Source organism: Sinohyriopsis cumingii, chromosome 15 (genome assembly GCF_028554795.1).
Source record: "Sinohyriopsis cumingii isolate HCF-2022 chromosome 15, ASM2855479v2, whole genome shotgun sequence".
In the NCBI taxonomy this organism is placed as follows: Eukaryota; Metazoa; Mollusca; class Bivalvia; order Unionida; family Unionidae; genus Sinohyriopsis; species Sinohyriopsis cumingii.
Window position 1 is genome coordinate 42,932,846 of NC_142975.1, and position 26,917 is coordinate 42,959,762.

At 40.6% G+C, this 26,917-nt stretch overlaps 1 protein-coding gene across 3 annotated transcripts in view; it reads right to left on the reverse strand.

Moving 5' to 3' along the window:
• Positions 1–381: 381 nt before the first annotated feature.
• LOC149781700 (GTPase IMAP family member 9-like) overlaps positions 382–26,917 on the reverse strand; it is a 35,313-nt gene continuing 8,777 nt past the window's right edge. The window contains exons 1-3 of one of the 3 annotated variants that reach the window (XM_089935786.1): positions 8,073–8,149; positions 2,269–2,325; positions 382–1,016 (exon numbers count right to left, since the gene is read on the reverse strand). In XM_089935786.1, coding sequence (XP_089791912.1) covers positions 382–1,016; positions 2,269–2,325; positions 8,073–8,100 — 720 coding nt within the window. In that variant the 5' untranslated portion in view covers positions 8,101–8,149. Of the gene's footprint in view, positions 1,017–2,268; positions 2,326–8,022; positions 8,150–26,917 lie in introns of those variants that run through there. The other 2 variants (XM_089935785.1, XM_089935787.1) reach the window with 2 other exon arrangements.

A 26,917-nucleotide genomic window follows, 5' to 3' on the forward strand; every position in this document is an offset into this window, starting at 1 on the left:
TACTACTTTCTTGTTAATCTTTTCCATTTTTCGTTCATTTTCCTCTTTAGCTTTCTCTTTTTCCTTGCGTTCTTTCTCCAGTCTTTCTTCCAAAGACTTCATTTCTTCGTGATGCTTAGCCTCCAACTTTTTCATCTGTGCTGCATCTTCCTCAAGTTTCTCTTTTTCTTTTAATTGTTTCTCCTGCTCAAATTTCTTCTTTTCTTCTTGAAGTTTCTTTGCCAGTACATTTTCTCGTTCTTCGAACCGTTTTGCTTTATCTTGATACTCATCCTCGAGCGACTTTTTCTTTCCTTCGAACAGTTTTTCTACTTCTTGCTGAATTTTAGGGATGCGATTTCTAAAGGCTTCCTCTGCCGCCTTGAACTTCTCATCCGAAAATTAGCCACCATAATTTTTTTCGGTAATTTCTTCTATCATGTTGAACAAGTCATTGATCTGCTTTTTAAGTTGTTTCTTTTCAGCTCTACTCTCTATAGCAATTTTCTTTCCTCCAAATTTCATGAACTTAGCTAGGAATTCACTGGGAAGAGCAGAAATGCAGTCGTCAATGGTTGTACTTTTCCCCATGCTTGCTTTATGTGTGAAGACAACGATCACATATTTGTAGATTTCTTCACCAAAGAATGCACAAAGCTCGTCCAAAGTGTCGACGTTTTCTTGAGTAAATCGGTCATCGCCACGGATAACTAAACAAAATGCATGTGGACCAGGTGCCGTCATGGCAGTGCATTTACAAAGCTCTTCAAATATTTTCTGCGGCTCTCGTTTTGTGTCCATAAGTCCTGGTGTATCAAGTACGACGATGTCCTTCCCGTCCTTGCCCTTCCTTTGTCGAACCTGACAGCATGTGGTATTGGATTGCATCTGGACCCCCTCATTTTTAAACAAATGGTCACCTAAAATTGCATTTCCAAGAGTGCTTTTTCCTGTACCAGTTTTACCAATCAGAATTATTCTTCTTTCTTCGTTTCTTTGGTAGTTATCAACCTCCTTGTAAATGTTGGCAGATTCTCCTGCAAAATACATAACCTGCAGTTAGCTAAAACTGTTATTTGTTCCTACGCCGTGTATTTGCCTCGCATGGAATATATAGGCTAGTTCTCTTGTCCAGAAGGCTGAGGTCAAGAGAACTTTTGATTCAAGGAGAGATATATATAGGGGAGTACCCTTCGGAATGAAATCTACATTGCTGGCTAGTTATATTTCATCAAGCGTTGCGCATATGATGAATATATTGTAAACTTTGAACCTTGCGTTCAAATGTGTAAATTGCTTCTTCATATTTCTTTATCATCATTGACTTGTATGGTTTTCTTTGTGGTGATGTTTGTACTAACATTATTGAAAAGATGGTCGATATTTGCCTTGTTTTAAGAAAGTCACTTGCTTTTGTGCTATTTAAGACCAAGCACCTCTGTACTGTATGACAAACTTAAGTACTTTTTTTCTCCTTTGTTGATACAGTTTGTGTACAGTTGATACAGTTTGTGTATACTTAGTATCATCACTGGAGCAGGAGGCAACACAAACTTAAAGTAAAACAATCATAATGTCATCCGCCAACCATAATATCATCCCGCCAACCATAATGTCATCCGCTAACCATAATGTCACCATATATGCTATTCTATTAACATCCCAGATGACAATACACGTATGACCTCAATATGTACGTTAGTGTTCTAGTTTCTCGTCGTTACCTAAGCGCATATATTAATGATTGTGTGTTTGAAATGAAATACACTTATGATTTCTTAAATTTTTACAGATTAATTATTTAATTAAAACATATTATATACAGCAGAAAAATCCGCACTAACACTGGTTTGTTCTTTGCAAAGTAATTAATTTTCATCCACCCATTCGTTTATCCTATTATTTAAAATCGATGCAAACTAAAGCCTCTTTAGTTGCATGGTTAATTTATATTACGTTTCTTCATAATTGGTAGACTGATAGCCATGCCGTTGACAAATATTCAAAACAATATCCAACGTCGAATAATTTAAATAATATTCATCATATTTGCTGCAATTATGACAATTAGCAAATTAAATTAGGACTTTCATTACAACAGTATACTGTTGTTATTATTATTATTATTATTATTATTGCAATTACTTTCAAAAGTCGCCAAAATATCACCAATGAGTGCTCAATATTGATAATAAGGCCCTAATTTAAGAATTAAAGAAAGTTAGTTTGACGAAATAATTTGATCATCCATTGTTAAGTTCAACATGGGAAACATATCGTCTTACTCACCAGATGATTTCGATATGCTTTGCCCCATGTTCCAAAGGAAATTGTAGATTTTATCACCTGGAAAATAAGTAGAAATATATCAGTTATATAAGAAATCTTTAGCATGTATCATATTATTAAGAACTTTGTTTCGATAAATATATTAATCGTCGCAATACCTATGTTCAGGGATGGATAATAAATATGAAGGGTATGTTTTGCATATTTAATTTCATATTTTGCACTTCACCACTGTCCGAGATTGAGGGCAGAGTTGTAGATTTTCCTCGTAACAATTTAGTTCAAGGTCTAACCTTGTTTACGCGTTTCGTTTATTAACAAAGCGAACATGCTGACAATATTAAAGGAAATTTCCATTGGAAATAATCAACATCCAGGGCACTTGATTGTATCAGGTGACAGTCTGTATATAAAGGACGAACTGAAACCTGTAATCGCTCTTGTTTTAAGCTCCGTCTGTGGAATCATTTAATGTTGTGTTCAGATGCAATTTGAGAGGAATTGCTTACTTAAATAATATATTTGAAATAATAAGTGTTCAGTTATATTATGAATTAAAAACTACTTTGGGAGTAGTGTTCCTACATTCAAAGATAGTTTAGCCAATATGATTGAGATACATCAAGACTATTGGTATACAAGCTCATTCAAGATTATTGGTACATCAATACATTCAAGACTATTGGTGCGCTTGCATTTTCAAGACTAATAGAATTGGTTCGGAATATTCTATAGTTTTTGAATTTTAATAGAACATTTAGTATTATTTGGGGAAAAAATTGCTTGTTGAATTTTAAACAAAATCTTGGTTGCGATTATTTCTGTTACATAGTTTAAGACCTTAACGTCGTCACTAAAATGAAACTGGTGTCTGGTCCTGGATACGAATTTGTTTAAAACATTTCAGAGATATTAAAAATTGTCTATACAGTTTAAGTTGACTTTGTTTAGGAACTTTTATTATTCTTGGTATCGATTTTAATTTCACTATTTAAGAAACATTTAATGAAACTAGCAACCACCCACAATGTTCAATTTTATGTATGTGTTGCTTGAACTTGCCAGACATTATAAAACTTAGGAAGTTTTTTAAAAAAATCTTTAACAAGAACGAAATAAAAAATATTTTGCTTGGCTTTTCAATGAAAAGGAAATTCTGTATGATAGAGTTTTGTGTCACATTCCCAAGTTCAAAAACACCACATGCAATTATAACTTCAGCTTCAGAAAGAAATGATGGAAATGCAGAGAGAAGATTATTTTAAGAGGGAAAAATGAAAATAAATGCAGATGAACGGAGAGAAAGAGGAAAAACCAAACTGCAGATGCAGAGAGAGAGAGACAAAAATAAGAAAGGCAATTACATATCAGGGGAGAAGAAATGGAGAGAGAGAGAGAGAGATTAAACGAAGAAAGGGAAATGCTATATGGAGTAATAGTACTAGAACTGGTCGGCAGAACACTCCCCCTTACATAGACGTTTAGGTTATGATGTTAGTATTAGCTTAGTACCCATATATCTGGTTACAAATAAGTAAATACATATTTTCCTAGCTTTGAGCAAATTGCTGACAATTTGAAATGGCCAAGAGAGTACTGTAATTTGTTATTGGATAAGCCCGTGAAGTCCTAGTTTCGGTACTATTAAGTGTTGATTATGATGTTGTTAAGGAATATATCTTAAAGGGTTATGAGTTGGTACCTCGAGCATTTCGACAAAGGTTTAGGAATTGTACAAAAACAACAGACAATCCCTTTTAGAATTAACAAAGGTAAAAGAGCAACTATTGAATAGGTGGTGCTCAGTCAAGAAGGTTGATCAAAATTACAATAATTTCAGGCGGCTCGTATTAGTTCAAGATGTCAATAACACCCATAGTAATGTCAAGACCTATGTTAGTGGGCAATATTGGAACACTTTGGAAAATGCCTCATCGAACATCTGATGACTATTCCTTGATAAACACGGTTTGATTTTTCAATACGTCTTCCTCTCAGCAGTTTTTGGTATAAACAAAATCGTCTCATAAAAGTAGTTATAGTTGTAAATCTGACACAACATTTGGAAATGAAACGTCCGATAAGAAGGATAAGAATCCTTATTACTTCCTAAGTGCACTTATTGTAAAAAGAAAGGACGCGTCATTTCTGATTGCCACAGGTTAAAAAATAAGCAATAGAATAAAAGTAACGTATGTCTTTCAAATGTTCTTATCTTAAAAGGTCAGAGTCATTGATATCAATACATTGATTGGGTAGAACAAAGCCTGGTCTGATACTATTATGGAGAGTTATCAACCATTAAAGTGGAAGAGTTCTATATCACGTATTGCTGATTCTGCCAAGATTGTCCCTATTAAAACATTAAGGAACACAGTAACATAAACCAGTCTTTTGTTGACAGGTACTTTGCTTTTGTCGGCGACGTCTTATTCTAATGAAAGTTCTTATTCAAGAAGTAGCATGCTGAGTTGTTAAAGTTCCTCTCAAATGTGTCAACTTCACATTAGACTGGCTTGGGCCTGTCGGAACAGTGATTTCTTTCCCTACTGAATATATTATTACAGACAATGACCTGCCTCGAGATAATGTATTTATCGCAGTGATTCTCTTTTTAGTATCCGTTCTCTTTATTCTAATCAGGGTGAAAACGACAATCATTTGTTGTCAAACAAGAACACAATCCTGAGATCACATGTTTCTTTCAGAAGGCTATTAGCGAAGTTGAAGTCACTGTTGACGTCAGTGAGCCCGTGTGTGAAAAATGGGGTCCTTAGGATCAAATGAAGACCACCTTAGATACCCGCTGGTGACGATTTTGGTCAATGAATTATCAAATTGTTGTTCCGAGGTCATATCTAGGAAATTCATATTATAACCCATCAAAGTCCCTTGGCATGTATTTTAGGACTAAAAAGACTATGGCTGTTTATATAATAAATTATCCATCAAAAAACTGTTAACGCATCAATATGTATATGCTTTTTAATTGAAGGGAACATATAGAAGATATGTTGTTCGTCTTCCAGAAAGTTCACGATGACACCTCAAATAAAACTTTGGGCATCCACGTTAAAAGGCAATGAGAAAATGAGCCTTTTATTTTGACGTGGTAACTGTCATTATTCACATGTCTCAGAAGGGGCCCTGTGTGGCTGCGTGATCTGAATCACTAGCCTTTACAGATCACTGCCATCTGTCCGCGTGGGTTTGATTCTTGGGCTTAGCCAATATGGATATGTGAGAAAGCTTGTCATTATCTTCCAGTGGGTCTGTGGTTCTTAGTAGGGTTTTCCCGGGTTCTTCATCCATCACTTATAATGGCCGCCATGCATAGTTTATTATGCACTGAAACATGGCGTTGAACCCAAACAACAATCACCAACTCAAAATAAAGGACCCCTATATTGTTTTGAAGAAAAAAGTGTCTTTCAGTTATTCAACTTTCTGTATGATTTCTAGGATAATATATTAGAAACTCGCTTATTTTATTGGATCTTTGCAATGATTATTGATTTCTCATTAGATGTTTATTGGATGTGAAAAGGAAAGTAGAAATGAAATGTGTATTGCATTTAAAGATGATTCATGAAATCTTACACATTCATATAGGAAGGATGTGAAAATCTGAGCAAGAATATATGATTTCTGTTTACGGCAAGACTGGTACAAATTTTTCCCTGGGGTTACATTTTCCCTAAATGTGCCTTCCATTCTCTACGTCGACGGAAGAACGTCACGTACGAAGAGTCAAACATGTCAACCCTTATCATATGATAGATTTATCAGCTCGAGTAACTTCGCAATAACTTTGACAGTTAGGTGCGAATAGTAAAAACTAATGTGTCAAGTAGTCATCAAAGGCATTAATTATTGTTTAGCCTTAGTAACATTTATCAATGAGTTCAAAAGTGTAATTTTTTTAAAACAAAAAGATTGTTATAGATAAATTAAATTGAAATGTATAGTCACGCACGAAAGTTCGACCCAAAATATATTTGTATGAAAGTCGAAAAATCATTCTACTTTCTGTACGCTTTCTTCGAACAAAATAAACAGGTCCCAACTATTCAATCACTACAATGACTCACTATGTGTTAGATCAATGCATGCACAACAAGTGTTCGCTTCTGTAAAATATGGCAGCGAACATACCAAAATGACCAATATACAGCAATGTTTACTTTTGTTTGGTTCACTACGGGCTTTATTGCTTAAGTTATTTACGTACTTTCAAAATTTGTGCGACACCTCTACTACACACGATCTCACACCCTAATATATGTCGTAGAGCCGCATTAAAACTTGTTTCAGTATAAACTTTGCAGGTAAATATATGCATTTCCAAGGTCACTGAAAGCCATGTCAACGTTCAACTTCTTTTAGTTATACGAAATGAAACAGGAACCAATTCTTTAACTATGTAATTGTTGTATGGACCTAAAAACTCTGGCACTATAGGTGTACCAATAACACTATCAATTTTGGTTGCTGCTTTGCTTCTGTTTTACTAGCTTTTGTTATCTTTAGATAATAGCAACTTTAGTGATCGTAGGTCTTAAGGAAGATTAGTGTATTCGCTTAATGAGTAACTTTCCAGTAAAATGTTATTATTACTATTATTATTATTATTATCATTATTATTATGCCAACAGGACAAGAAACATCAAAATGTTTGAATCACGCTTGGAAGATTATGGACCGTTATATAATATATAAAAACCAAGCTATACAAGACTCTCTTATCAAGTTTGTATTAACGCGTTTTTGTCAATTTTAGTTTTCCTAATTTATATTTTCTATGAACGTAAGCCCACACAAATACACAGACACAAATAAAAATACACATATGTTATGTTATTTGTGTTAGACCGTACAAATGTAAATAGTGAATGTTCAATAGATTGGAGAGAGAAATGAAAATCAAAGAAAGAGTTGGTGTTCATTCAATAAATTTCAACTACTTTTCACAAAAGACGAATTAGTGGGTAGTTATAGAGCTGAAGCCTACAAATATGCATAGGCCTACTTCTTGACAAACACATTATAATGTCACTCACACTACATATACCCGGCGAGGTTCGTGTGTGTGTGTGTGTGTGTGTGTGTGTGTGATTTAGGTTTTTAACGTAACTTTAACAATTATCCAGTCATATCGCTTCGATGTCTGCAGTGTGGCAGTTTATAATGATATTTAGCACTGAAGTATCAGGCCGCAGACATGTGGCATCATGTCCCACTCGGTCACATTATCCTGATACCAGGCCGACCAGTCCTAGCAGTAACCTCTTAATGCTGAGCGCCATGCAAGGCAACTACTAGTACAATTTTTGTACGTCTTTGGTACGACTCGCCGCGGTTCGAACCCGCTACCTCACGCATCCGAGACGGACGATGGTTCTTGTTGAACTGCGTTACATTGTAAACTGTGTACTTATTTATCCGGTAACTCCTTTTACATGTCATACGCCTTGTACTTGGCAAAACTGTTCATATCATATACCTGGAAAAAAGACCTGATTACACAAAATATCATATACAGTGTAATAATATAGCCTAGGCAGCCCGATTACACAAAATATCATATTCCTCCTAAATTAGCACTTTCTGCTCTGATGTCATGCAACATATCATATACAGTGTAAATTAGCATTGACAGGCCAAATTACACAAACTGTCCCATGGCTTGTTCAGGCCTGCTCCTGCAAAACATACACGTTGTAAATCTGCCTGATCATACAAAATATAATATACCTTGTAAATCATTCCCGGCAGGTATGTTCATATTACAAAACACTGTATACCTTGTAAATCAACCTTGGTAGGCATCATCACACAAATTACTCTAAAGCATAGGCTTGCCTTCCCATATATGAATGGCCATTTTGTTTACATCAGACTTGTGACTCAGAATAATTAAAATGTAAAACTTTCATTTGCATGCATGAATATTCATTTACACGATTCGTGTGCCATTGGTGATCTGCCATTTCAGTATTGTGGATTGAACGCATGTGTAGGCCTATACGAGTCGGCGTTGAGACATTGAACAAACTTGTGTATATGTGTGCGACTTTGACCGGTGTCTTTGGAATAGAAACCACCTGTCTCTAACGATTAACCATCAGGATGACTTCTTTCAAGGCGTGCTTGATGTAAAAAAATGTAGCAACCACAACTGGTGTTTACGATTTGTTGTTGAATTAAAGGAGGCATATACATACCAGACAAAGAACAAAATGGATAAAATAAAGCCGTCTCAATCCCAAATGTCAGCTTGTCAAATATATAGATGCATGCTGCTGATTACAAAGTGATTTAAGTATAATTCTTAAGTAAATAAAAAAAATTTTAAGTCTTCACAAATACTTTATCTCATCCATTTAGAAAAGAAGAAAGAAAAATATGATGAAGTTTCTAGCTCTAGTTCGGTGATTTAGACATTTTAGTCAAGACTAGAAGATTGAACTGGTTTTGGCCTTTTATCCTATATATCCATTCTAACTCTGTCTTACCGTATCTAACTACATGTTGACATATAATTTAGATAACACGAGTAGTAAGGTGGGCCACTATACGTACAATGGAAATTAGCATTACGGAGACCCCTGGGCCACTATACGTACAATGGAAATTTAACATGGCGAAAAATCGTGGGTCAATATACGTACAAGGGGATTTAACATGGCGAAAAATCGTGGGTTAATATACGTACAAGGGGAATTAACATGGGAAAAAAATTGTGGGCCGATATACGTACAAGGGGAATTTAACATGGGGGAATAGAGTTTGGGGATTGTTTAGGGACAAAGGGGAATTGAATATGGGATTTTTTTTTTTTTAAATTTTTTTTTAAAAAAGGGGTAGGCAATGGAAAGGCTATCTCTTTTCGAGAAATATGGCTGGCCCTGAAAAGGGCCTTTGGGTTTATGTTAATGTATTCATTAACATAAATGGTACCGCATTGGTCTTCTTCTTGTCCTTAGGCTACGTCTCACTGTTGGTCCGTAAATCAGGACTCTTTTCAGGCATCCTTGTCTTTCAACGTAGATCCTACGTATCCACAGGCTGGTGTTTGTCCTGTGGACAACGGTCCACTTGGATCGGACATACATGAGCATGTCCGTCCGGAACATCATGGAAGACACAAGCGTAGAAGATTGCACATCGGTCCACATCTTGAAGCGACGAGAACAAGTGAATCAATGCAGTGAACTGCGCTTATTTATAGGTAGAGGAAGGATTGAAACGGATTGAATTCATTCACCAATCCGAACACGCGTTACAAAATTCAGTCAGCTCGCATCCAATCCGAAGAGAGCAGTCTGTGACGTCACGTGGTCTATATAGATTCGTTAGCGCTTGTGTGCAGTCAATCTATGCGACAGTGATTCAACATGACGGAAACTCAGAAAACGATCCATTGGGGTGCACCAGCAGGGGAGACTGCCCAAGGGAACCCGGACTTACTTTCAGAAGAGGTACATTGGGATTTTGTGGATTTTCTTACCTCGCAAGAATTTGTTCCGGAACCTTCGTTACCTTCTTCATTACCGCAAGTGGAGAATTTTAGACAGAGACAGAAAGAAGAATTGGAGAAATTTATGCAACGACAAAAGGAAGCGGAACAAGCTTTTCTCCTACAGCAACAGCAACAGCAACAAGAAGAGGTAAGAAAAAAACAACAGCAACAACAGCAAGAAGAAGTAGCAGCAAAGAAACAAGAGGGTGAAAATCAAACGGCTACGGTACTGTTGGACATTTTAGCGGAGTTAAGAAGTCTGAAACAAATGTATCAGACTTCTTTATCACGACCGAAGAGAATACGACCTTCCCGAGCTAAACACGCCAACCCTGTGACTAAGCCTGTCGTACCACCCTTAGTGATTTCAACCCAATCATCAGAAGTAGGCCTTGGCCGTGGCAAAGGCTTAAGGCAGTTAAAGTTGATTGGTTAAACTCACTCATACACCATAAAGAAAAAGGCCCTTTTCAGGGCCAGCCATATTTCCCGAAAAGAAATACAATTTCAATTTGCCAATAACTCAAAAATAAACCCACCCATTTTACCCTTATAGTACGTGTCTGTGTATGAGTGCGTGAGTGTAGCTTCTTATTTTAAAATCAAAACTCAAAGACACTTACCTTATATCATTCATGTATTCTTTTATCCATTTTTTTACAATCCAATTCACAATTCACCACAGAACACTTTAATTAAAAGTTCATTGACTTCTTCTTTCTCCTTGTTTAGTCTCTCTGTTTTTTGAATTTCTTCACCGTTTTTTCCTCATTTTCCTCCCTTCTTCTTTTCTTCTCCTGTTTCTTTGCTTCTTTTAAATAGAATTGTCTTCTTTCTTCCTCTTCTTCCTCTGAAGAATCCCTCTCTTCTTCCGAAGAATCCCTCTCTTCTTCTGAAGAATCCTTCTTTTCTTCTGACTCCTCTTGTTTCTTTTTTGGGCAATCTGGAGACCAATGTCCTTTTTCTTTACAATAATAACAGGTATCTTGACTTTTGTCTCTTTTAGTCCCTGTTTTTGTTCTTTTTTGACGGTCTGGACACTCTGAAGACCAATGCCCTTTCTTCTGACAGATATAGCAAGTATCTTGACTTTTATCTCGAAAGGAAGGAGAGTAGTCCGTCGGCTGGTCTGAAGAGAATTTTCTAATGACCCCTCGCAAAGCTCTGATGAAACGTTCCATCTGGGTAGTCTCTTCCATCGTTGTGCTCGGCTTGAGAGTGAAATGAATAGTGAAAGGACAAGACACACACCCTTTTTATATACGCTGGTTTGCCAAGACTATAAATTAGTCTGTGGTGTTTAAACTTGAGTCATTTGACGTTTTGCACTCAAGATGAAACGATCCCATTCATTCGAGAAGAAAGAAGAAGAAGAAAGTAAGAGGCAGAAACGTGATCTATCGCCTCGTACCAGGGCTGAAATCTTGGCACAAATTCATGCCAGTGATTTTGAAGAGGACATGAGTGAACCAGAATTTGAAACCTCTAAACCAAGTTCGTCACACTTAGTCAACCCTGAAAAATACTATTCCATTCGAGAGACGGAAAAGCGATCCTCTAGAAAATTTAGAACCACGGCTTACACCTACACGGTGAAGTTTAAAGATTTCAAGGCCGACGTACCCTTAGAGAAAGCAGAAGGGTTCATCACCGAGATGTGGGATTCTTTGCTCACCGCACTCAAGCGACAATGTCAACCCAAAGAAGACGATCGCTTGACACTATCCATAGATCACGACGGTTTGAAATCCCCTGTTTGGATCGAGTTTAGCAGACCTGCAGAACTAACCCCTTCCAAAATCATGGACAAGATTCAACACGTACAACAATCTAATGACCAGTTTGACATCACCGATGGTAAAGCCACACTGAAAATGGCCCACGTCTCTCTTCCTCAAGGGACAGGACGCAAAAAGATGTTATTGGTGAACGAGCTTCGCAGCATTAAGCGTAGTCTTGTCCAAATTCACAATCCTCATGACCAGATGTGTTTAGCCCGTGCCATCGTGGTGGGACGAACCTATGCCAACAAGAACGACACGACAGAATGGAAAAGAACCTGGAACACTATTCAACGATCCGATCGAGCCAAACAACGAAACGAAGCAGAACTCCTGTTGCAACAAGCTGGCCTGTCCAAAGACACACCCTGTGGCATTCCTGAGATGCAAAAATTGCAAGATGCCCTAGCTCCACGCTACACCTTGAAAGTGCACCCTCAAGAAATGCGCGGGTCTCTGTTGTTTCGAGGCCAAGACTTTAAGGACGGAAAATACATTCATGTTTATCATCACGATGACCATTTCGATACCATTACCAGTATCACCGGATTCCTGGGATACAGATATTACTGTGAGAAATGTGACTATGGTTATAATAATCGAGAGCAACACAAGCATTGTGGATGGAAATGCCCAGGATGTTTGGCCTCTCCACCCTGTCTGAGCGAAGAACCAGTGCCTTGTTCGACTTGTCTGCGCACGTTTGTCAGCCCTACCTGTTACCAACAACATTTGAAAACACAAGGTTCACAGAAGAAATGTGCTTGTCAACTCCTGAGATTGTGCCCTACGTGTAGACAAGGCATACGTACCAACAATGCCAAGGCACACGTATGTCGAGGAAAGAAAAAATGTCACATTTGTCACCACATCGTGGACTTGGAACACGAATGTTACGTGCAAAAATACCAACCCCCACCAGAGAAAGAGGACGGTCACAAGAAGAAAGGCAATTTCATCTTTTTCGATTTCGAATGCATGCAAGAGACCGGCATTCACATTCCTAATTTCTGCGTGGCTCATCGAGCGTGCGACAAGTGCATTCAAGAACCTATCTTCAGTCATTGCCCTCACTGCAGCAAGATTCCTGGAGGACGTGAAAAAATCTTTCGGGGACCAAACACGTTAGCCGATTTTGCCCAATGGGTCTTAGACCCCGTCGACAAGACGTGGAGCCAAGAGGACATCGAACGTTACGGAGATTGTCATCGTCATGCCACGGTGATGGCTCACAATTTCTCCGGATACGATGGACAGTTTCTTTTGAGGTACTATGCGGAACAAGGCACCGAACGTCCTAAAGTGACTTTGAACGGAGCCAAAATCATTTTCATGCAAGTGGGACAAGTACAGTTTAAAGATTCGATGAGTTACTTGGCCATGCCTTTGAGCCGAATGCCTAAAACGTTTGGAATGACAGAAATGGCTAAAGGGTACTTTCCACACTTTTTCAATACGGAAGCCAATCAACATGCTGTTCTACCCCATTTGCCTGAGGCTCACTATTACGACACCGACAACATGCGTACCGAACAACGAGAAGCTTTCTACGCTTGGTACCAAGCTCTCGCCTCGGACCCTTTCGACTTTCAGGAAGAAATGCTAAAGTATTGTCGTTCCGACGTGGACATTTTACGTCGTTGCTGTGGAAAATTTCGAGAACTGTTCATGGAACACGGAGGGGTCGATCCTTTGAAAGAAGCTTGCACCATTGCCAAAGCGTGTTCCTTAGTGTACCGCCAACGATTCATGCCTGAAAACACCGTGGCTGTCATCAGTCCTCAAACGACCCACTATGTCAAGCGTCAATACTCGGTCAAAGCCCTACGTTGGTTACATTACTTGTGCGACAAGGAAGACAAATGGATTCAGCATGCCCGCAACGGAGGAGGCGAAAAGACCATCGGAACGTATTCGGTAGATGGCTGGGACTTAGAAAACCCCAAGATCGTGTACGAGTTTAACGGTTGCTTATTTCACGGATGTCCCGTCTGCTACCCTGACCGTGACACTAAAAATCAGTTTTTACAACGGACCATGGAAGACCTGTACCAGGACACTTGTCAGCGACGCCTAAAGCTAGAACAGCAAGGATACCAAGTGGTGGAAATGTGGGAACACGAGTACGATCACCGTTTGAATACCGATCCCGAGTTTAAACGCCTCGTGGAAAGTTACCAGTTCATGGACCCGCTGAACCCGAGGGATAGTTTGTACGGAGGAAGGACCAATGCCACCTGTTTGCTGTACCAAGCCGACGAAGAGAAAGGAGAAGAAATCAAATACTTGGACGTGTGTTCGCTGTATCCCTACGTGTGCAAATATTGTCGCTTTCCTGTAGGGCACCCGCAATTGTTCACGGAACACATCGACCTGAAAAACATTCGACAATACGAAGGCTTGATCAAGTGTAAAGTTTTGCCTCCCACGAACCTATACCATCCCGTTTTACCTCACCATTGTCAAGGCAAACTGATGTTTCCCTTGTGCCGTACTTGTGCCGAAACGTGCAACCAGGACCAACCTTGCCATCACAGCCAGGAAGAACGTGCCTTGACGGGAACCTGGGTCAGCGTGGAATTGTTCAAAGCTCTGGACATGGGATACCAACTGTTAGAAGTGTACGAAATTTGCCACTTTCCCAAGACACAACAGTACAACAAGGGTGACCCTACTCAGAAAGGCATTTTCGCCGACTACGTGGATGCCTTTTTGGAACTGAAACAAGAAGCCAGCGGCTATCCTTCCTGGTGTCACACTCCCGAAGACCAAATACAATTCAAAGAGAAATACTACGCACAAGAAGGCATCTCTTTAGACCACATCGAAAAAAACGAAGGCAGGCGATCGTTTGCCAAAGTGATGTTAAATTGCTTGTGGGGTAAAATGGCACAACGACCGTGTTTACCCAAGACGGAATATTTGACAGAACCTTCTCGCTACTTCCAGATGATTCACGACAAAACCAAATACATGAAACACGTGGACGTCGTTCGAGAGGATTTGATCTTGGTCAATTACGAAGAAGATCTGGACTTTGTACAAGACGACCCTTTTGGAAATGTCATCATTGCGGCTTACGTGACAGCTCATGCTCGCTTAAAATTGTACGAAGCTTTAGAACTGTTAGAAGAACGCGTCCTGTACTTTGACACGGACAGTTGCATTTACATTCATCACCCGATTCAACAGCACCCAGACATCGAAGGAGACCGTTTAGGAGCCTGGACAGACGAGCATCCCGACGACAATTTTCTAAGTTTCGTCAGTGGTGGTCCCAAAAATTACGGCTACGAATACCGGGACAAACAAGGAGAAGTGCACACGACGTGCAAAGTGAAAGGACTGACTCTGAATCATCGTACCAGTCGAGTGGTCAACTTTGGGGTATTGAAAGAAGCCTTGCAATCGGGAGAGGATGGAAACTTTAAAGTGACCACCTATCAACCGAACAAGATTGCACGTTTACCCACTCACCACATCGTCAGTCGACCCTTGGAAAAAGTCTATCAAATTGTATACCAGAAGCGAGTGCGACTTCCCAATCACTTCACCTTACCGTACGGTCACGTCGGTATTGGTCTGTATATAAAAAGGAACCCTAGGCAAGATCGATAGTTCATTGTTCATTGAAGTAACTTACCATGTCGTTGACGAAGAAGAAACCAGATTGGTTAGGAGTCAAATGTTGGACATCACCGAGACCAGGGTTTTGAGGCTTGGACACAAGAGGTGGCCCAGTATGCACGAGAGTTATTCAAGGAAAAAAGTTACTTTTCAAACTGTGTTAGTGACGGTGCCAGAAGAACCCGTCACCCAGGACAGGACTGTCGTGGACAGGCCTGAAAGACCCTTTCGGGAGGACACTTGTGTGACCTTACCCCTACTATAGAACTGGTTAGAACTTTACCCAAAACATGTTGTACAGACACTTGTGTTTATTCCACGTTCATGGTTATCATGTGCCTTTTATTCTTGTACTTAAGCCTTTGGCTTTTATGTATTTTTTGTCTTTCGTATTCATGTTTGAAAAAAACATTCAATAAACGTGTTCTGAAAAAGTATATAAACTCTTGTCTTGTTTGTTTTTCGTGTCACAAGTGACATTTCTCACACCATGGCTACCTCTGCTGTCTCTGCTCCCTCTTCCTCTACTGTCAAAGTCATCAACGAACACTTAGATCGTGCCAGTTGGGAGGCTTTGTATCTTCGCCATCCCTTTAACATGCTCATTGCTGGACCTAGCGGTTCAGGCAAAACCGAATTCGTCAAACGTTTGATCGAACATAAACATCATTTGATCGATCGACCCCCTCAACGAATCGTGTGGTGTTACAAAGAGTGGCAATCGGCGTACAGCCTCTTGCGAGAAAGTCAAGGCGATTCCATCGTGTTTGTGGAAGGCATTCCTAAAGAAGACGATGGCATCGTCTCTGACTCCCGTCAAACCCATTTGGTCATTTTCGACGACATGTTAGGAGAAGACGAAGAAGAAATTAAACTGTGGTTCACGCGCAAAGGGCATCACCGTAATGCCAGTGTCGTTTACATCACCCAAAATTTGTTTCAACAAAGTAAAGCCCATCGCACCATCAGTCTCAATGCGCATTACGTGGTCTTGTTTAAAAGCCCTCGAGATAAATCGCAAGTGCAAGTCTTAGCCAAACAGTTAGGAACGCCTTGGTTGACTCAGGTGTACGACGATGCCACTCAAACTCCACACGCCTATTTACTCGTCGATTTGAAACCTACGACTCCCGAGGATTTGCGATTTCGTACCCACTTGTTTCACCACTGGTGCCAAGACGGAGGGCCTGTCCTGTACACGTCTCCGTCCTCGACTTCATTTCACTCCCCATAAAAAATCTATAAAAACCTCAGACACTTTTTCGTCTGTCTCACTCTCAGTGCGAACATGACGTCCCTTCAGTCGCATCTTCCCGTCAAATTGATTCGTGCCTTGTATGGCATCAGTCGAGAAAAAGATCCACAAACACGAGCTCGTGTCTTAGAAGCTAGTCTCAAAGAAGTCTTACGATGGTTCACGGTGACAGCACGTCAATTACTCCAAGGAATCATTCAGATTCCTCATCAAACCAAACGCTTTTTCGATCGAAACAAAGTCGCTTTGGTCCAACTGGCCGATCCCCGCATCGACACTCAAACCAAAAAACAAATCATTTTGAAACCTGGATGGAGCGGTACTCTAGGAGGGGTCATCATTCGCTCACTTTTAAGATGGGATCCTAATGCCCCCAAAGTTATCCCCAAGACAAAAGTCCAACGAAGCCCCAAGAAGAAAAAGACCAGGTCCCCAAGGAGAACTTCTCCAGTGGCAGGACCCTCCTCTGACCAGACACCACCACCACCCCGGAAAAAGAAAAGAAGCCCCCAGAAAAAGAAAAGTCCACAGAAAACTAGTCGCAAGAGAGGCACTTTGGCCAGGACGCAACCTTACACTCGCAAACCACGACCTGCAACGGCGGTGACTGCGTCTCCGGCAGCTTCACGTTTGTCCACTTCTCCGTTAATGACACCCAGAACTGAAGAGTACTTGGAGACGTTGATCACACCAAGAACTTCTCCGTTGATGACCCCCAAAAGAACTTCCCCAGTGGCAGGACCTTCCAATTTAGTGGCAGTGGCTGCTGCTCACAAAGTACCTTCTCCCAAAATCAAAGTTCAAGAAAGATCGGGCATGTTACAAAGTTTGCTGGATTTGTCCAAGCAAGAACTGGCTCGATTTAGTCCGTTACGTACCCCTGCACGACGTGTCATGCCTGTCCTCAAACTAATACGACGTAAAGACAATCAGTAGCGACGCGTTCCAGTATAAAAAAGGCCTGTGACCAAGTCGGGTATCAGTGTTTTTTTGGTGCTCCTGAAGACTCAAAGATGTCACCCTCCAGAAAACCCCAAGGAAAGAAAAGGAAAGGACTGCCACCACGTTTAGCCAAACATGGGGACATGTTATCTGTCCTGTCCAAAGCTTCTCCACCCCTACGAAAAAAACTCATTCAAACAGCCTCCAAAGAGGTCATCGATACCGTGTGCGAATGTTGTTTGAACGTTTTGAAAGGCACGATCCCTTTGTCCAAACACCAGAAACAATGCTTAGGCAAACATCGTCACGTTCTTCGCCAAATGGTTCAAAAGAAAATTCCCATTCGTCAAAAAAAGAAGATGTTAGTGCAACGTGGAGGTATTTTACCTCTCTTGTTAGGCCCCATACTGAAAGGAGTCTTGGGAACCATGTTGGGAGGACTGGTGGGAGCAAGATAAAAAGGCCTCGGAAGTTCCAAGATCTCAGAATCGACCCCTGACAACCCCCATGGAAGGACGAAAACTAGTTTTAGTACCTTACAAACGATGGATGGAATACCATCGGTGGCAAGAACAACACACCCCGCATTTACCTCCCAATCCCCATTTGAGCGAGATGTCCCAGTTACAACACGAATTGCAGTCCTTGATGGATCGCCAAGATTTGTCCGAAACAGAAAAATCGCAAAAGTACGGTCAACTCTTGCAACGACTGCAACTCTTTCACCAGAAAGCTTTAGACGAAACAGCTCTACCCACTCTGAAAGATTTAAAGACCTTGATGAAAAGTCCAGCACCATCACCATCACCAGTACCAGTACCAGTACCAGTACCACCAGTACCCGTGACCAAGACAGAAAAAGGAGAAGAAGAGGAAGGGTTTCAAACTCCACCAGAAAAAGTACGCAAGTTAACAACACCACCTACCTCCAGAATTGGATGGATTAAAAAGATGATGGCCACCCCTTCTTCCTCACAAGAGAAAAAGAAAGTGAAGACAGAAGTGAAGACAGAAGTGAAACAAGAACCGATATCCCCCGCTCAGACATCCTTCTCCTCTTCGACACCTATTGCTGGCCGCACACGCAAAGCATTGCAATCCAAGAAAATACCCCAAGAGAAAAAGAGTAGCATCCTTCAAGAGTGGGTGTCTTATTAACACACCAACCAACACAAAAAAAATGGAAAAAGTCTTAGCCAGCATTTACTACGATCCCTCCCATCCTGCAGGTTATGCAGGAGTTCAAAAATTGTATCGTGCTGCCAAAACGCGACTGAAAAGTCTCCGTTTACCTCAAGTGCAACGATGGTTACAAGAACAAGCTACCTACACTTTACACAAACCCATTCGACGCAAGTTTGCCAGAAGTCGCACCCGAGTGGAAGGCATCGATCATCAATGGCAAGCCGATTTAGCCGATGTCTCTCATTTGGCCAGCTACAATCGTGGCTACAAATATTTGTTTTGTGTCATCGACGTCTTTTCCAAATTTGCCTGGGTCGTGCCCTTGACTTCCAAATCGAGCAGCGAGTTAGTGCGAGCTCTGCAACGGGTGTTGAAACAAAGCGGTCGTCACCCTCTTCGATGGCAAACGGACAAAGGCACCGAATTTCTGAACCAAGCTTTCCAAAAAGAATTAAAGAAACGTGACATTCATTTTTTTACCACCGAGAATCCCGAAACCAAAGCCAGCATCGTGGAACGTTTTCAACGCACTTTGAAAGAACGCATGTGGAAATATTTTACGCATCCCCACACTCTGAAGTACATCGACATCTTACCGCAACTGGTGCAAGCGTACAACCAATCTTACCATCGAAGCATCGGACGTGCCCCGCAAGACGTGACTCCCGAGAACGAAGTGTTGATGTTTGAGCGTCTGTTTGGTACGTCCCCGACGAGGGCTGTCCCCGAGAAAAGTGGAATGTTGGCCGTAGGAGATTGGGTGCGCATTGGCAAAACCAAACGCACTTTCGACAAAGGTTACTTACCTAACTGGACCACCGAATTGTTTCGCGTCACTGGACGAGTGCATGGCCGTCATCCTGCCGTCTATAAATTGGAAGACATGAACGGAGAAGTGCTCAAAGGAACGTTTTATTTGCCCGAGTTACAACGTGTCACCAAAAAAGAAGACGACGTGTACGACATCGAAAGCATTCTCGAACGGAGAACCCGTAAAGTGGGCAAACGACGTGTCAAAGAAGTCAAAGTACGTTGGAAAGGATATCCACCCAGTTTCGATTCTTGGATCGACGCTTCGCAAGTCATCGACTATAAAAAGAAGTGACCATCATGCCCTTTCACACAGCAGACGCAGCTACGTCGACCACTCCTCCTTCACCTAGTTCTTCTGTGCAAGATTTACAAAAACAACCATTGTGGGTGTGGTGTGGAGAACGTGTGCCTAAAACGCAAATCGTGTGTCCAGTGCCAGTGCCAGTCACCACTTCAACCACAACCAGAACCCCATTTTAGACGGAGACACGCCTCTGACGTCCAGTAAAATCGCCTCGGACAGCCACAGAACTCTGGAATTATGAGTCACCAAAACCAATTTTACTTAACCTTACCCAGTGACAGTTCCATGGAGGTGTTTCCCAAGAACACGTTGTGCTGTTACACGGCCAAATTACCTCAAGCCATCCAGTTAGATCACGAAGCCCATTGGGAAGTGGCTTTAGTAGAAATGATTCACCCGACTCAAGTCCTCAATGTCCTTCCCAATCAAAATTTTTTTGATGTGGAAGTTCATGACGAGCAAATGCAACAGTGGATGGATAGCAATGTCAAATATGACAAGAAAACCCGTACACAAAATCAAAAGTACACCACCTATCACTTGTTCATTCCCCCAGGCTATTATTTTAGTGGTCAACATTTGGTCAGCACCATAACCTCCAGGTTTAATGTCGTGTTTCTGAAAGCTTTGGAGCATGTCAACAAAAGTGTCACCATGGAGTACCACAAAGCAGCTCGTCGCTTCTTGATGAAATTTGAACGGAGTAAAATCATGTCCATTTTATTTTGTCCTGAATTGTTTGACATGTTGGGCGGAGACATGGACATGAGAAAGACCATGATCAAGAAAAACGAATTACCCATCGTTTACGACAACGAGTCTTTTAGCAAGTTATTTCGTGCCCCGGTAGAACTGAACCAAGGACTGAATTTGATGTTTGTGTACTCCGATGTGGTGGAGTATAACGTGGTGGGACACACCTCCGTACCGTTACTGCGTGTCATTCCTTTCAAAGTAGATTCTGCCACGGGCGCTGACGAGGAAGGTGGAAACACTTACCACGTCCACCGCGAATTTGTACATCCTCACTATTTGCCTGTCAGTAAGTCGTATTTGGACACGGTCAACATTGCTATAAAAGGAGATCTGGGACAAAATATTCCATTTACCAAAGGAAAAGTCACGGTGAAACTCCATTTTCGAAAACGGTTCTCTCACGACTCGTAAGTAAGTCATGTATCCAGTGTACCGAGGGGTTGCTCGACAGCGAGGACACGGCTTAGGAGATATGTTAAAATCGGCCTTTCGTTCGGTGGCCCCGGTGTTGAAACCGATGGTGACACGTGGATTGCACGCCTTGAAAGATGCGGCACTGACGCAAGGCAAAGAATTTCTCCAAAATGTCATCATCGACAAACAAAACCCTAAAGAAGCCTTCATGAGGGCAGGCAAAAATGTCTTGCTGCAAACGGGCAAAGACATTTTAGGCCAACGAGAAACACCCATAAATGCCCTGCACGCTACCGAGTCAGGCATTCAGCAAGGACAAGGCAGAAAGAGACGACGAAGAAAACACCCTTTCACCAGACTTCAAGCGAGAAAGGCCAAGAAAAGAAGAACCGTTCGAGACTTAGACGTTTTCGATTATTGAGAAAAGAGACAAAAAAATGATGCACCGAGAATCTTGCGCTTGTTCCAAGACGGAACTGGACCTGTTTGCCATGCCCCCCACGATGATGACGATGCAAGAATCCCAGTGGGTGGAATTTCACCCCGTCTCCTCACTGACCGATTCCGCTCCCATCGAGTTTGAAATCAAAGGACAGCCCGAAGATTACATCGATCTGAATAGCAGTTACTTGTACCTGAAAGTCAAAATTCTAGATAAGACTGGAGGTGCTATAGACGATGAAGCAGTAGCTCCCGTCAACAATTTCATGCATTCCTTGTTCAGTGGAGTGGACTTGTACTTGAATAACAAACTGGTCAGTAGCAGCATGGATACTTACCCTTATCGTGCCTACCTGGAAAATCTCTTGACGTACGGAATAGATGCCAAGAACACTCATCTCAATGCCTGTGTGGTATGGGAAGCTGACGAACCTACCAAGTTTGAAATATTGGAAACTGATGAAAAGAAAGATAACAATGATGGATTTGTAGAACGAAGAAAGAGAATCACGGGAGCCGACACAAGTTTAGAACTGATGGATTGTTTGCATTTGGACATGTGGTTGCAAGAAAAGTATTTGCTGAACGGGGTGGATGTCCGCCTGAGACTGAATCGTAGCAGTGCCGCTTTCCATTTGATGGCTGATAGTGACGGTTACAAAACCAAAATCCTAGAAGCCAGACTCTACGTACGCCGTGTGGAAGTGTTACCTAAAGTGGGAAACGACATCAGTCAGACGTTGAGCAGAACGACCGCCAAGTATCCCATACGACGCGTGGAAGTGAAAACCTTCACCATTCCCGCTGGACAGCGATCCATGATCGAAGATCATCTGTTCCAAGGACAGCTACCCAAACGTTTGATCGTTGGTATCGTCGAGAATACAGCCTTCAACGGAGCTGCCGAAAAAAATCCTTTCTACTTTCAACACTTTGGCGTGTCCAAAATCGAAGTCAGTCGCGATGGCAAGACCTTGTGTACCCGACCTTTCGAACCTGACTTTACCAAGAAGAATTACTTGAGATCGTACTTGTCCCTGTACGAAGCCACCGGACAGTTAGGAACCAATACCAGTCACGGTATTACGTACGAGGATTATGCAGGAGGCTACGCTTTGTGGGCTTTCGATTTCACTCCAGACCAAGGCAGCGACGAGGGACATTTCCACCCTATAAAATCCGGCCAGATTCGTGTGGAAATTCAGTTTAAAGACCGAGACCCTGATGAAACGGTGAACGTCATCCTGTATGCAGAATTCGATAATACCATAGAAATCAACAGTTTGAGAGAAGTCATCCTAGATTACTAGAAACCATGGAAGACTGTTATCCCTCTTTACCTTGTGGAGAAACTTTTAGTGTTGCATTGATGTTAAAAAATGTTAGAGTTGTTGTTGTTTAGTGTTAAGTGATTTTTGAATAAAAAATGTCGTGTTTTGAAAAAATTGTTTGATGTTATATTGTTGGATTATTGTTAAAAATGTTAGAGTTGTTGTTTAGTGTTAAGTGGTTTTTGAATAAAAAATGTTGTGTTTTGAAAAAAATGCCTTTGTCTTTTGTTTAGCTATAAGAATGTTGGATTGATGCTCTTTCATTTCTTACTATCCCTCTCATGACACTCACTAAACGTTGCGACTCAAAAACCGTGTGGGGGATGTTTTCCTTCACGTCCGCGCTTTGACTTTAAGAACCGGGTTGTTTCCAGTCTAACCATCCATTGTCGACTCATCCTCCTAAGAAGATGTGCTCCAAACTAGCTAAACTCAACGAAGCCTACGTGAATTTGCATAGGGTCAGACACAGTCTGATACCGAAGCCAGAAGAAATAGAGAATGTGAGAATGTTAAAAATCACTGAAGACCTGATAGAAGAGCTCTTCAGAGAAGAAATGAACAGGGAAAAAGAAGAATGGACAGAGAAGTACAGACTTCAGAGACAGCAGCAACAGCAGCAACAACAACAACAACAACAGCAGCAGCAACCTGAAGCTGACAGAGGCTTTGTCGATTGTCGTATCGACACCAAAGAGTTCTTCTTCTCTTTCCGAAGAAGCAGACCTATCGCCAGAAAGTCTATCCTCAGAGGACATCGCATTCTTAGAAACTAAAAAAAATGCCATAGCAAACAAAAAAACAGCCCTTTTCAGGGCTACCCCCCAATACTCTAGAAAAGAAATAACGATCGATTTGCCAATGTGTGTAGGTAGAGTAGTGTGAAAATAAACACTAACTCTTTTTAAAAAAATGTGTTTGTGAGTTTGTGTGTTTGTAAGTGATCAAGTACATTGGTGTGGATAGTAGATTAAACTGATGTCTTTATTTGGTGTTTGAGGTGTAGATTTGAGGTTAGATTGGATTGCTTTGCGTATGTGGATAGTCTATTGAAGTGATTTATAAAAAATTTTAAAATAGTGATGGGTAGCATAAAAAAGTGAGTGAGTGTTTCTTTTAGGTCCGCGCGTTGTTGTTTTTGGTCATGATGTAGGTAACATCAATTTTATGTTTTTTAGGGGGATGTTTTCCTTCACGTCCGCGCTTTCACTATAAATTGAAACTCGCTGGGAAGTCTAGCTACCCTTGTTGATTGATCAACACCAAAAATGAACACGAGACTGTCTAAACTGTTGGAACTTCATGTGCATCTGGAATATGCCAGGCGCCTGTTGAATGAACTGGCCGCGGAAGCCATTGTGGAGGAGGGAAGGATAAGAGAGGAGGAGGAAAGAAGAATAAAAGAAGAGGAGGAGAGAAGATATAAAGAAGAAGAAGAAGAGGAAAGAAGATACAAAAAGGAGGAGAGAAGAAACAAAGAAGAGGAGGAGGAGAAGGAAAAGAAGAGAAGAAGAATAAATTTCAGAATCCCAGAGAGCGAAGATTGGGATTCCGAAGCGACATATCCTGCCTCTGCTCTCTCCCCCAAAAAAGTAAAAAGTAACTGGGGGATAAGATGTGTATGTGGCGCCAGGCCTGGAAGGTGCCACCATTAACCAGGTGTCCATGAAGTTCCAAAAAAAAAAAAAAACAGCCCTTTTCAGGGCTACCCAATACTCTAGAAAAGAAATAACCATCAATTTGCCAATGTGTAGGTAGAGTAGTGTGAATATAAACACTAACTCTTTTTTAAGATAGTGTGAGGGTATGTGTTTGTGTGTTTGTGTTTGTACCCGCTCACGTACGATTGTGTGAATAGTAGATTATGGATTTGTTTATTGTTCTTAGCGTATGTGAAGAGTATAGTTTGGGTTTTGTAAGCGCTCACGTACGATTGTGTGGATAGTAGATTATGGATTTTGTTTATTGTTTCTTAGCGTATGTGTTTGTGTGTTTGTGTTTGTGTGTTTGTGTTTGTACCCGCTCACGTACGATTGTGTGGATAGTAGATTATGGATTTGTTTATTGTTTCTTAGCGTATGTGTTTGTGTGTTTGTGTTTGTGTGTTTGTGCTTGTACCCGCTCACGTACGATTGTGTGGATAGTAGATTATGGATTTGTTTATTGTTTCTTAGCGTATGTGGAGAGTATAGTTTGGGTTTTGTAAGCGCTCACGTACGATTGCGAGGATAGTAGATTATGGATTTTGTTTATTGTTTCTTAGCGTATGTGTTTGTGTGTTTGTGTTTGTACCCGCTCACGTACGATTGTGTGGATAGTAGATTATGGATTTGTTTATTGTTTCTTAGCGTATGTGGAGAGTATAGTTTGGGTTTTATTATATGAAATGAAAAAGTAGGGGATGTTTTCCTTCACGTCCGCGCGTTGTTTGGTCATGATCTAGGTAAGATCAATTGTACGTTTTAGGGGGATGTTTTCCTTCACGTACGCGCCTTAAGTATAAGAACCCACAGTGTTCGTCGTTCAAACCATTCTGCAAAGAATAAAAAAAGAAGATGGCTTCTAACCAAATGGACAAAATACAAACATTACAAGACGTTTTAGACAACTTAGGAATGATGGAGCAGATGTTGATAAGACTGGTTGAAGACCATTATTCCTATAGTCCCCATCGTGTAAAGATGGAAATTAATAACTTAAAAAAGGTAAAGGACAAGATTAGTGGTGTCATGAAAGAGATAAAGGAGGAGAAGGAGGATGAAGAGGAAAGAATAAGAATAAGCAAATGGAACGAAAAGATTGAAAAAGAAGAAGAAAATGAGAAGAGGAAGAAAGAAGAGGAGGAAGAGAAGAAGAAAGAAGAGCAGGAGAAAAAAAAGAAAGAAAAGAAGAGAAAGAGTGTTGGAGATAAAATAAGAACTTGGTGGAGAAAAAGAAGAAACTAGAAGCAGAAGAAAACCCAAAGGCCCTTTTCAGGGCCAGCCATATTTCTCGAAAAGAGATAGCCTTTCCATTGCCTACCCCTTTTTTAAAAAAAAATTTTTAAAAAAAAATCCCATATTCAATTCCCTTTGTCCCTAAACAATCCCCAAACTCTATTCCCCCATGTTAAATTCCCCTTGTACGTATATCGGCCCACAATTTTTTTCCCATGTTAATTCCCCTTGTACGTATATTAACCCACGATTTTTCGCCATGTTAAATCCCCTTGTACGTATATTGACCCACGATTTTTCGCCATGTTAAATTTCCATTGTACGTATAGTGGCCCAGGGGTCTCCGTAATGCTAATTTCCATTGTACGTATAGTGGCCCACCTTACTACTAACACGAGTGATTGGCATATGATTTTACGGTACCAAAACATATAAAAAGAAAACAAAGGGAAAAAATAAAACCCAATTTCCTTAAAATATCTAATAGTTTATCTAATGTTTAGTTTTTGTGATGGTGTCAGGATATTATGCTTGAGTAAGCTCAAATTACCCAGGGGCAAGAATATTTTATAAAATCTCTCTCTCTCTCTCTCTCTCTCTCTCTCTCACACACACACACACACACACTCGCGCGCGCGTTTACAGATCAGTCATTTATACATAACGAATCTGTACATCAAATAATATATTAGACTGTTTCTAAATCGAGAAGTGTTAAGGTCAGCTGTTTATTTATTCATTTCGATACCACCTTCATACATATATATATTTTTGGGTATTATTTTGGTATCGATCTTTCGTGTAGATAGAACTGTGTTTACAAAGCGATTTCTATGTAATCAGTGCATGAATCGATACATGCTTGAAAAATTTACTCATGAGATAAACTATTCTTTATCTGATCATCGACCTTGTACACATATCCAATTTCTTGTCCACTGTGTATTCAATGATATAACACAAGGCTGTTTTACAACAACACATCAGGTTCCATTATTTACGAAGTATTTACACCTTACCAGAATAAAAAATGCGTGATAATGATGATTGGAAAGGAGAGGTACCTGGACTAATTGGATCGCGTCTGTAGTACGGTTATTTACGCCTAGAAATGCATGTCAACACTGATATAATATTTGGTGATTAGGCTTTTACTGACTTACTGAAAATTAAAATAATACGCTCTTAATCCTAGCGAAGTATGGCAAAGCTAACTGAAGATTCGGTTAAAAACAACACACACACACACACACACACACACACACACACATCTTTGAAAGGCCTGTTGCATTTAGCATGTTACGAGTCTATACTCTTAAAATAAGAAACAGAAAACAGTGAA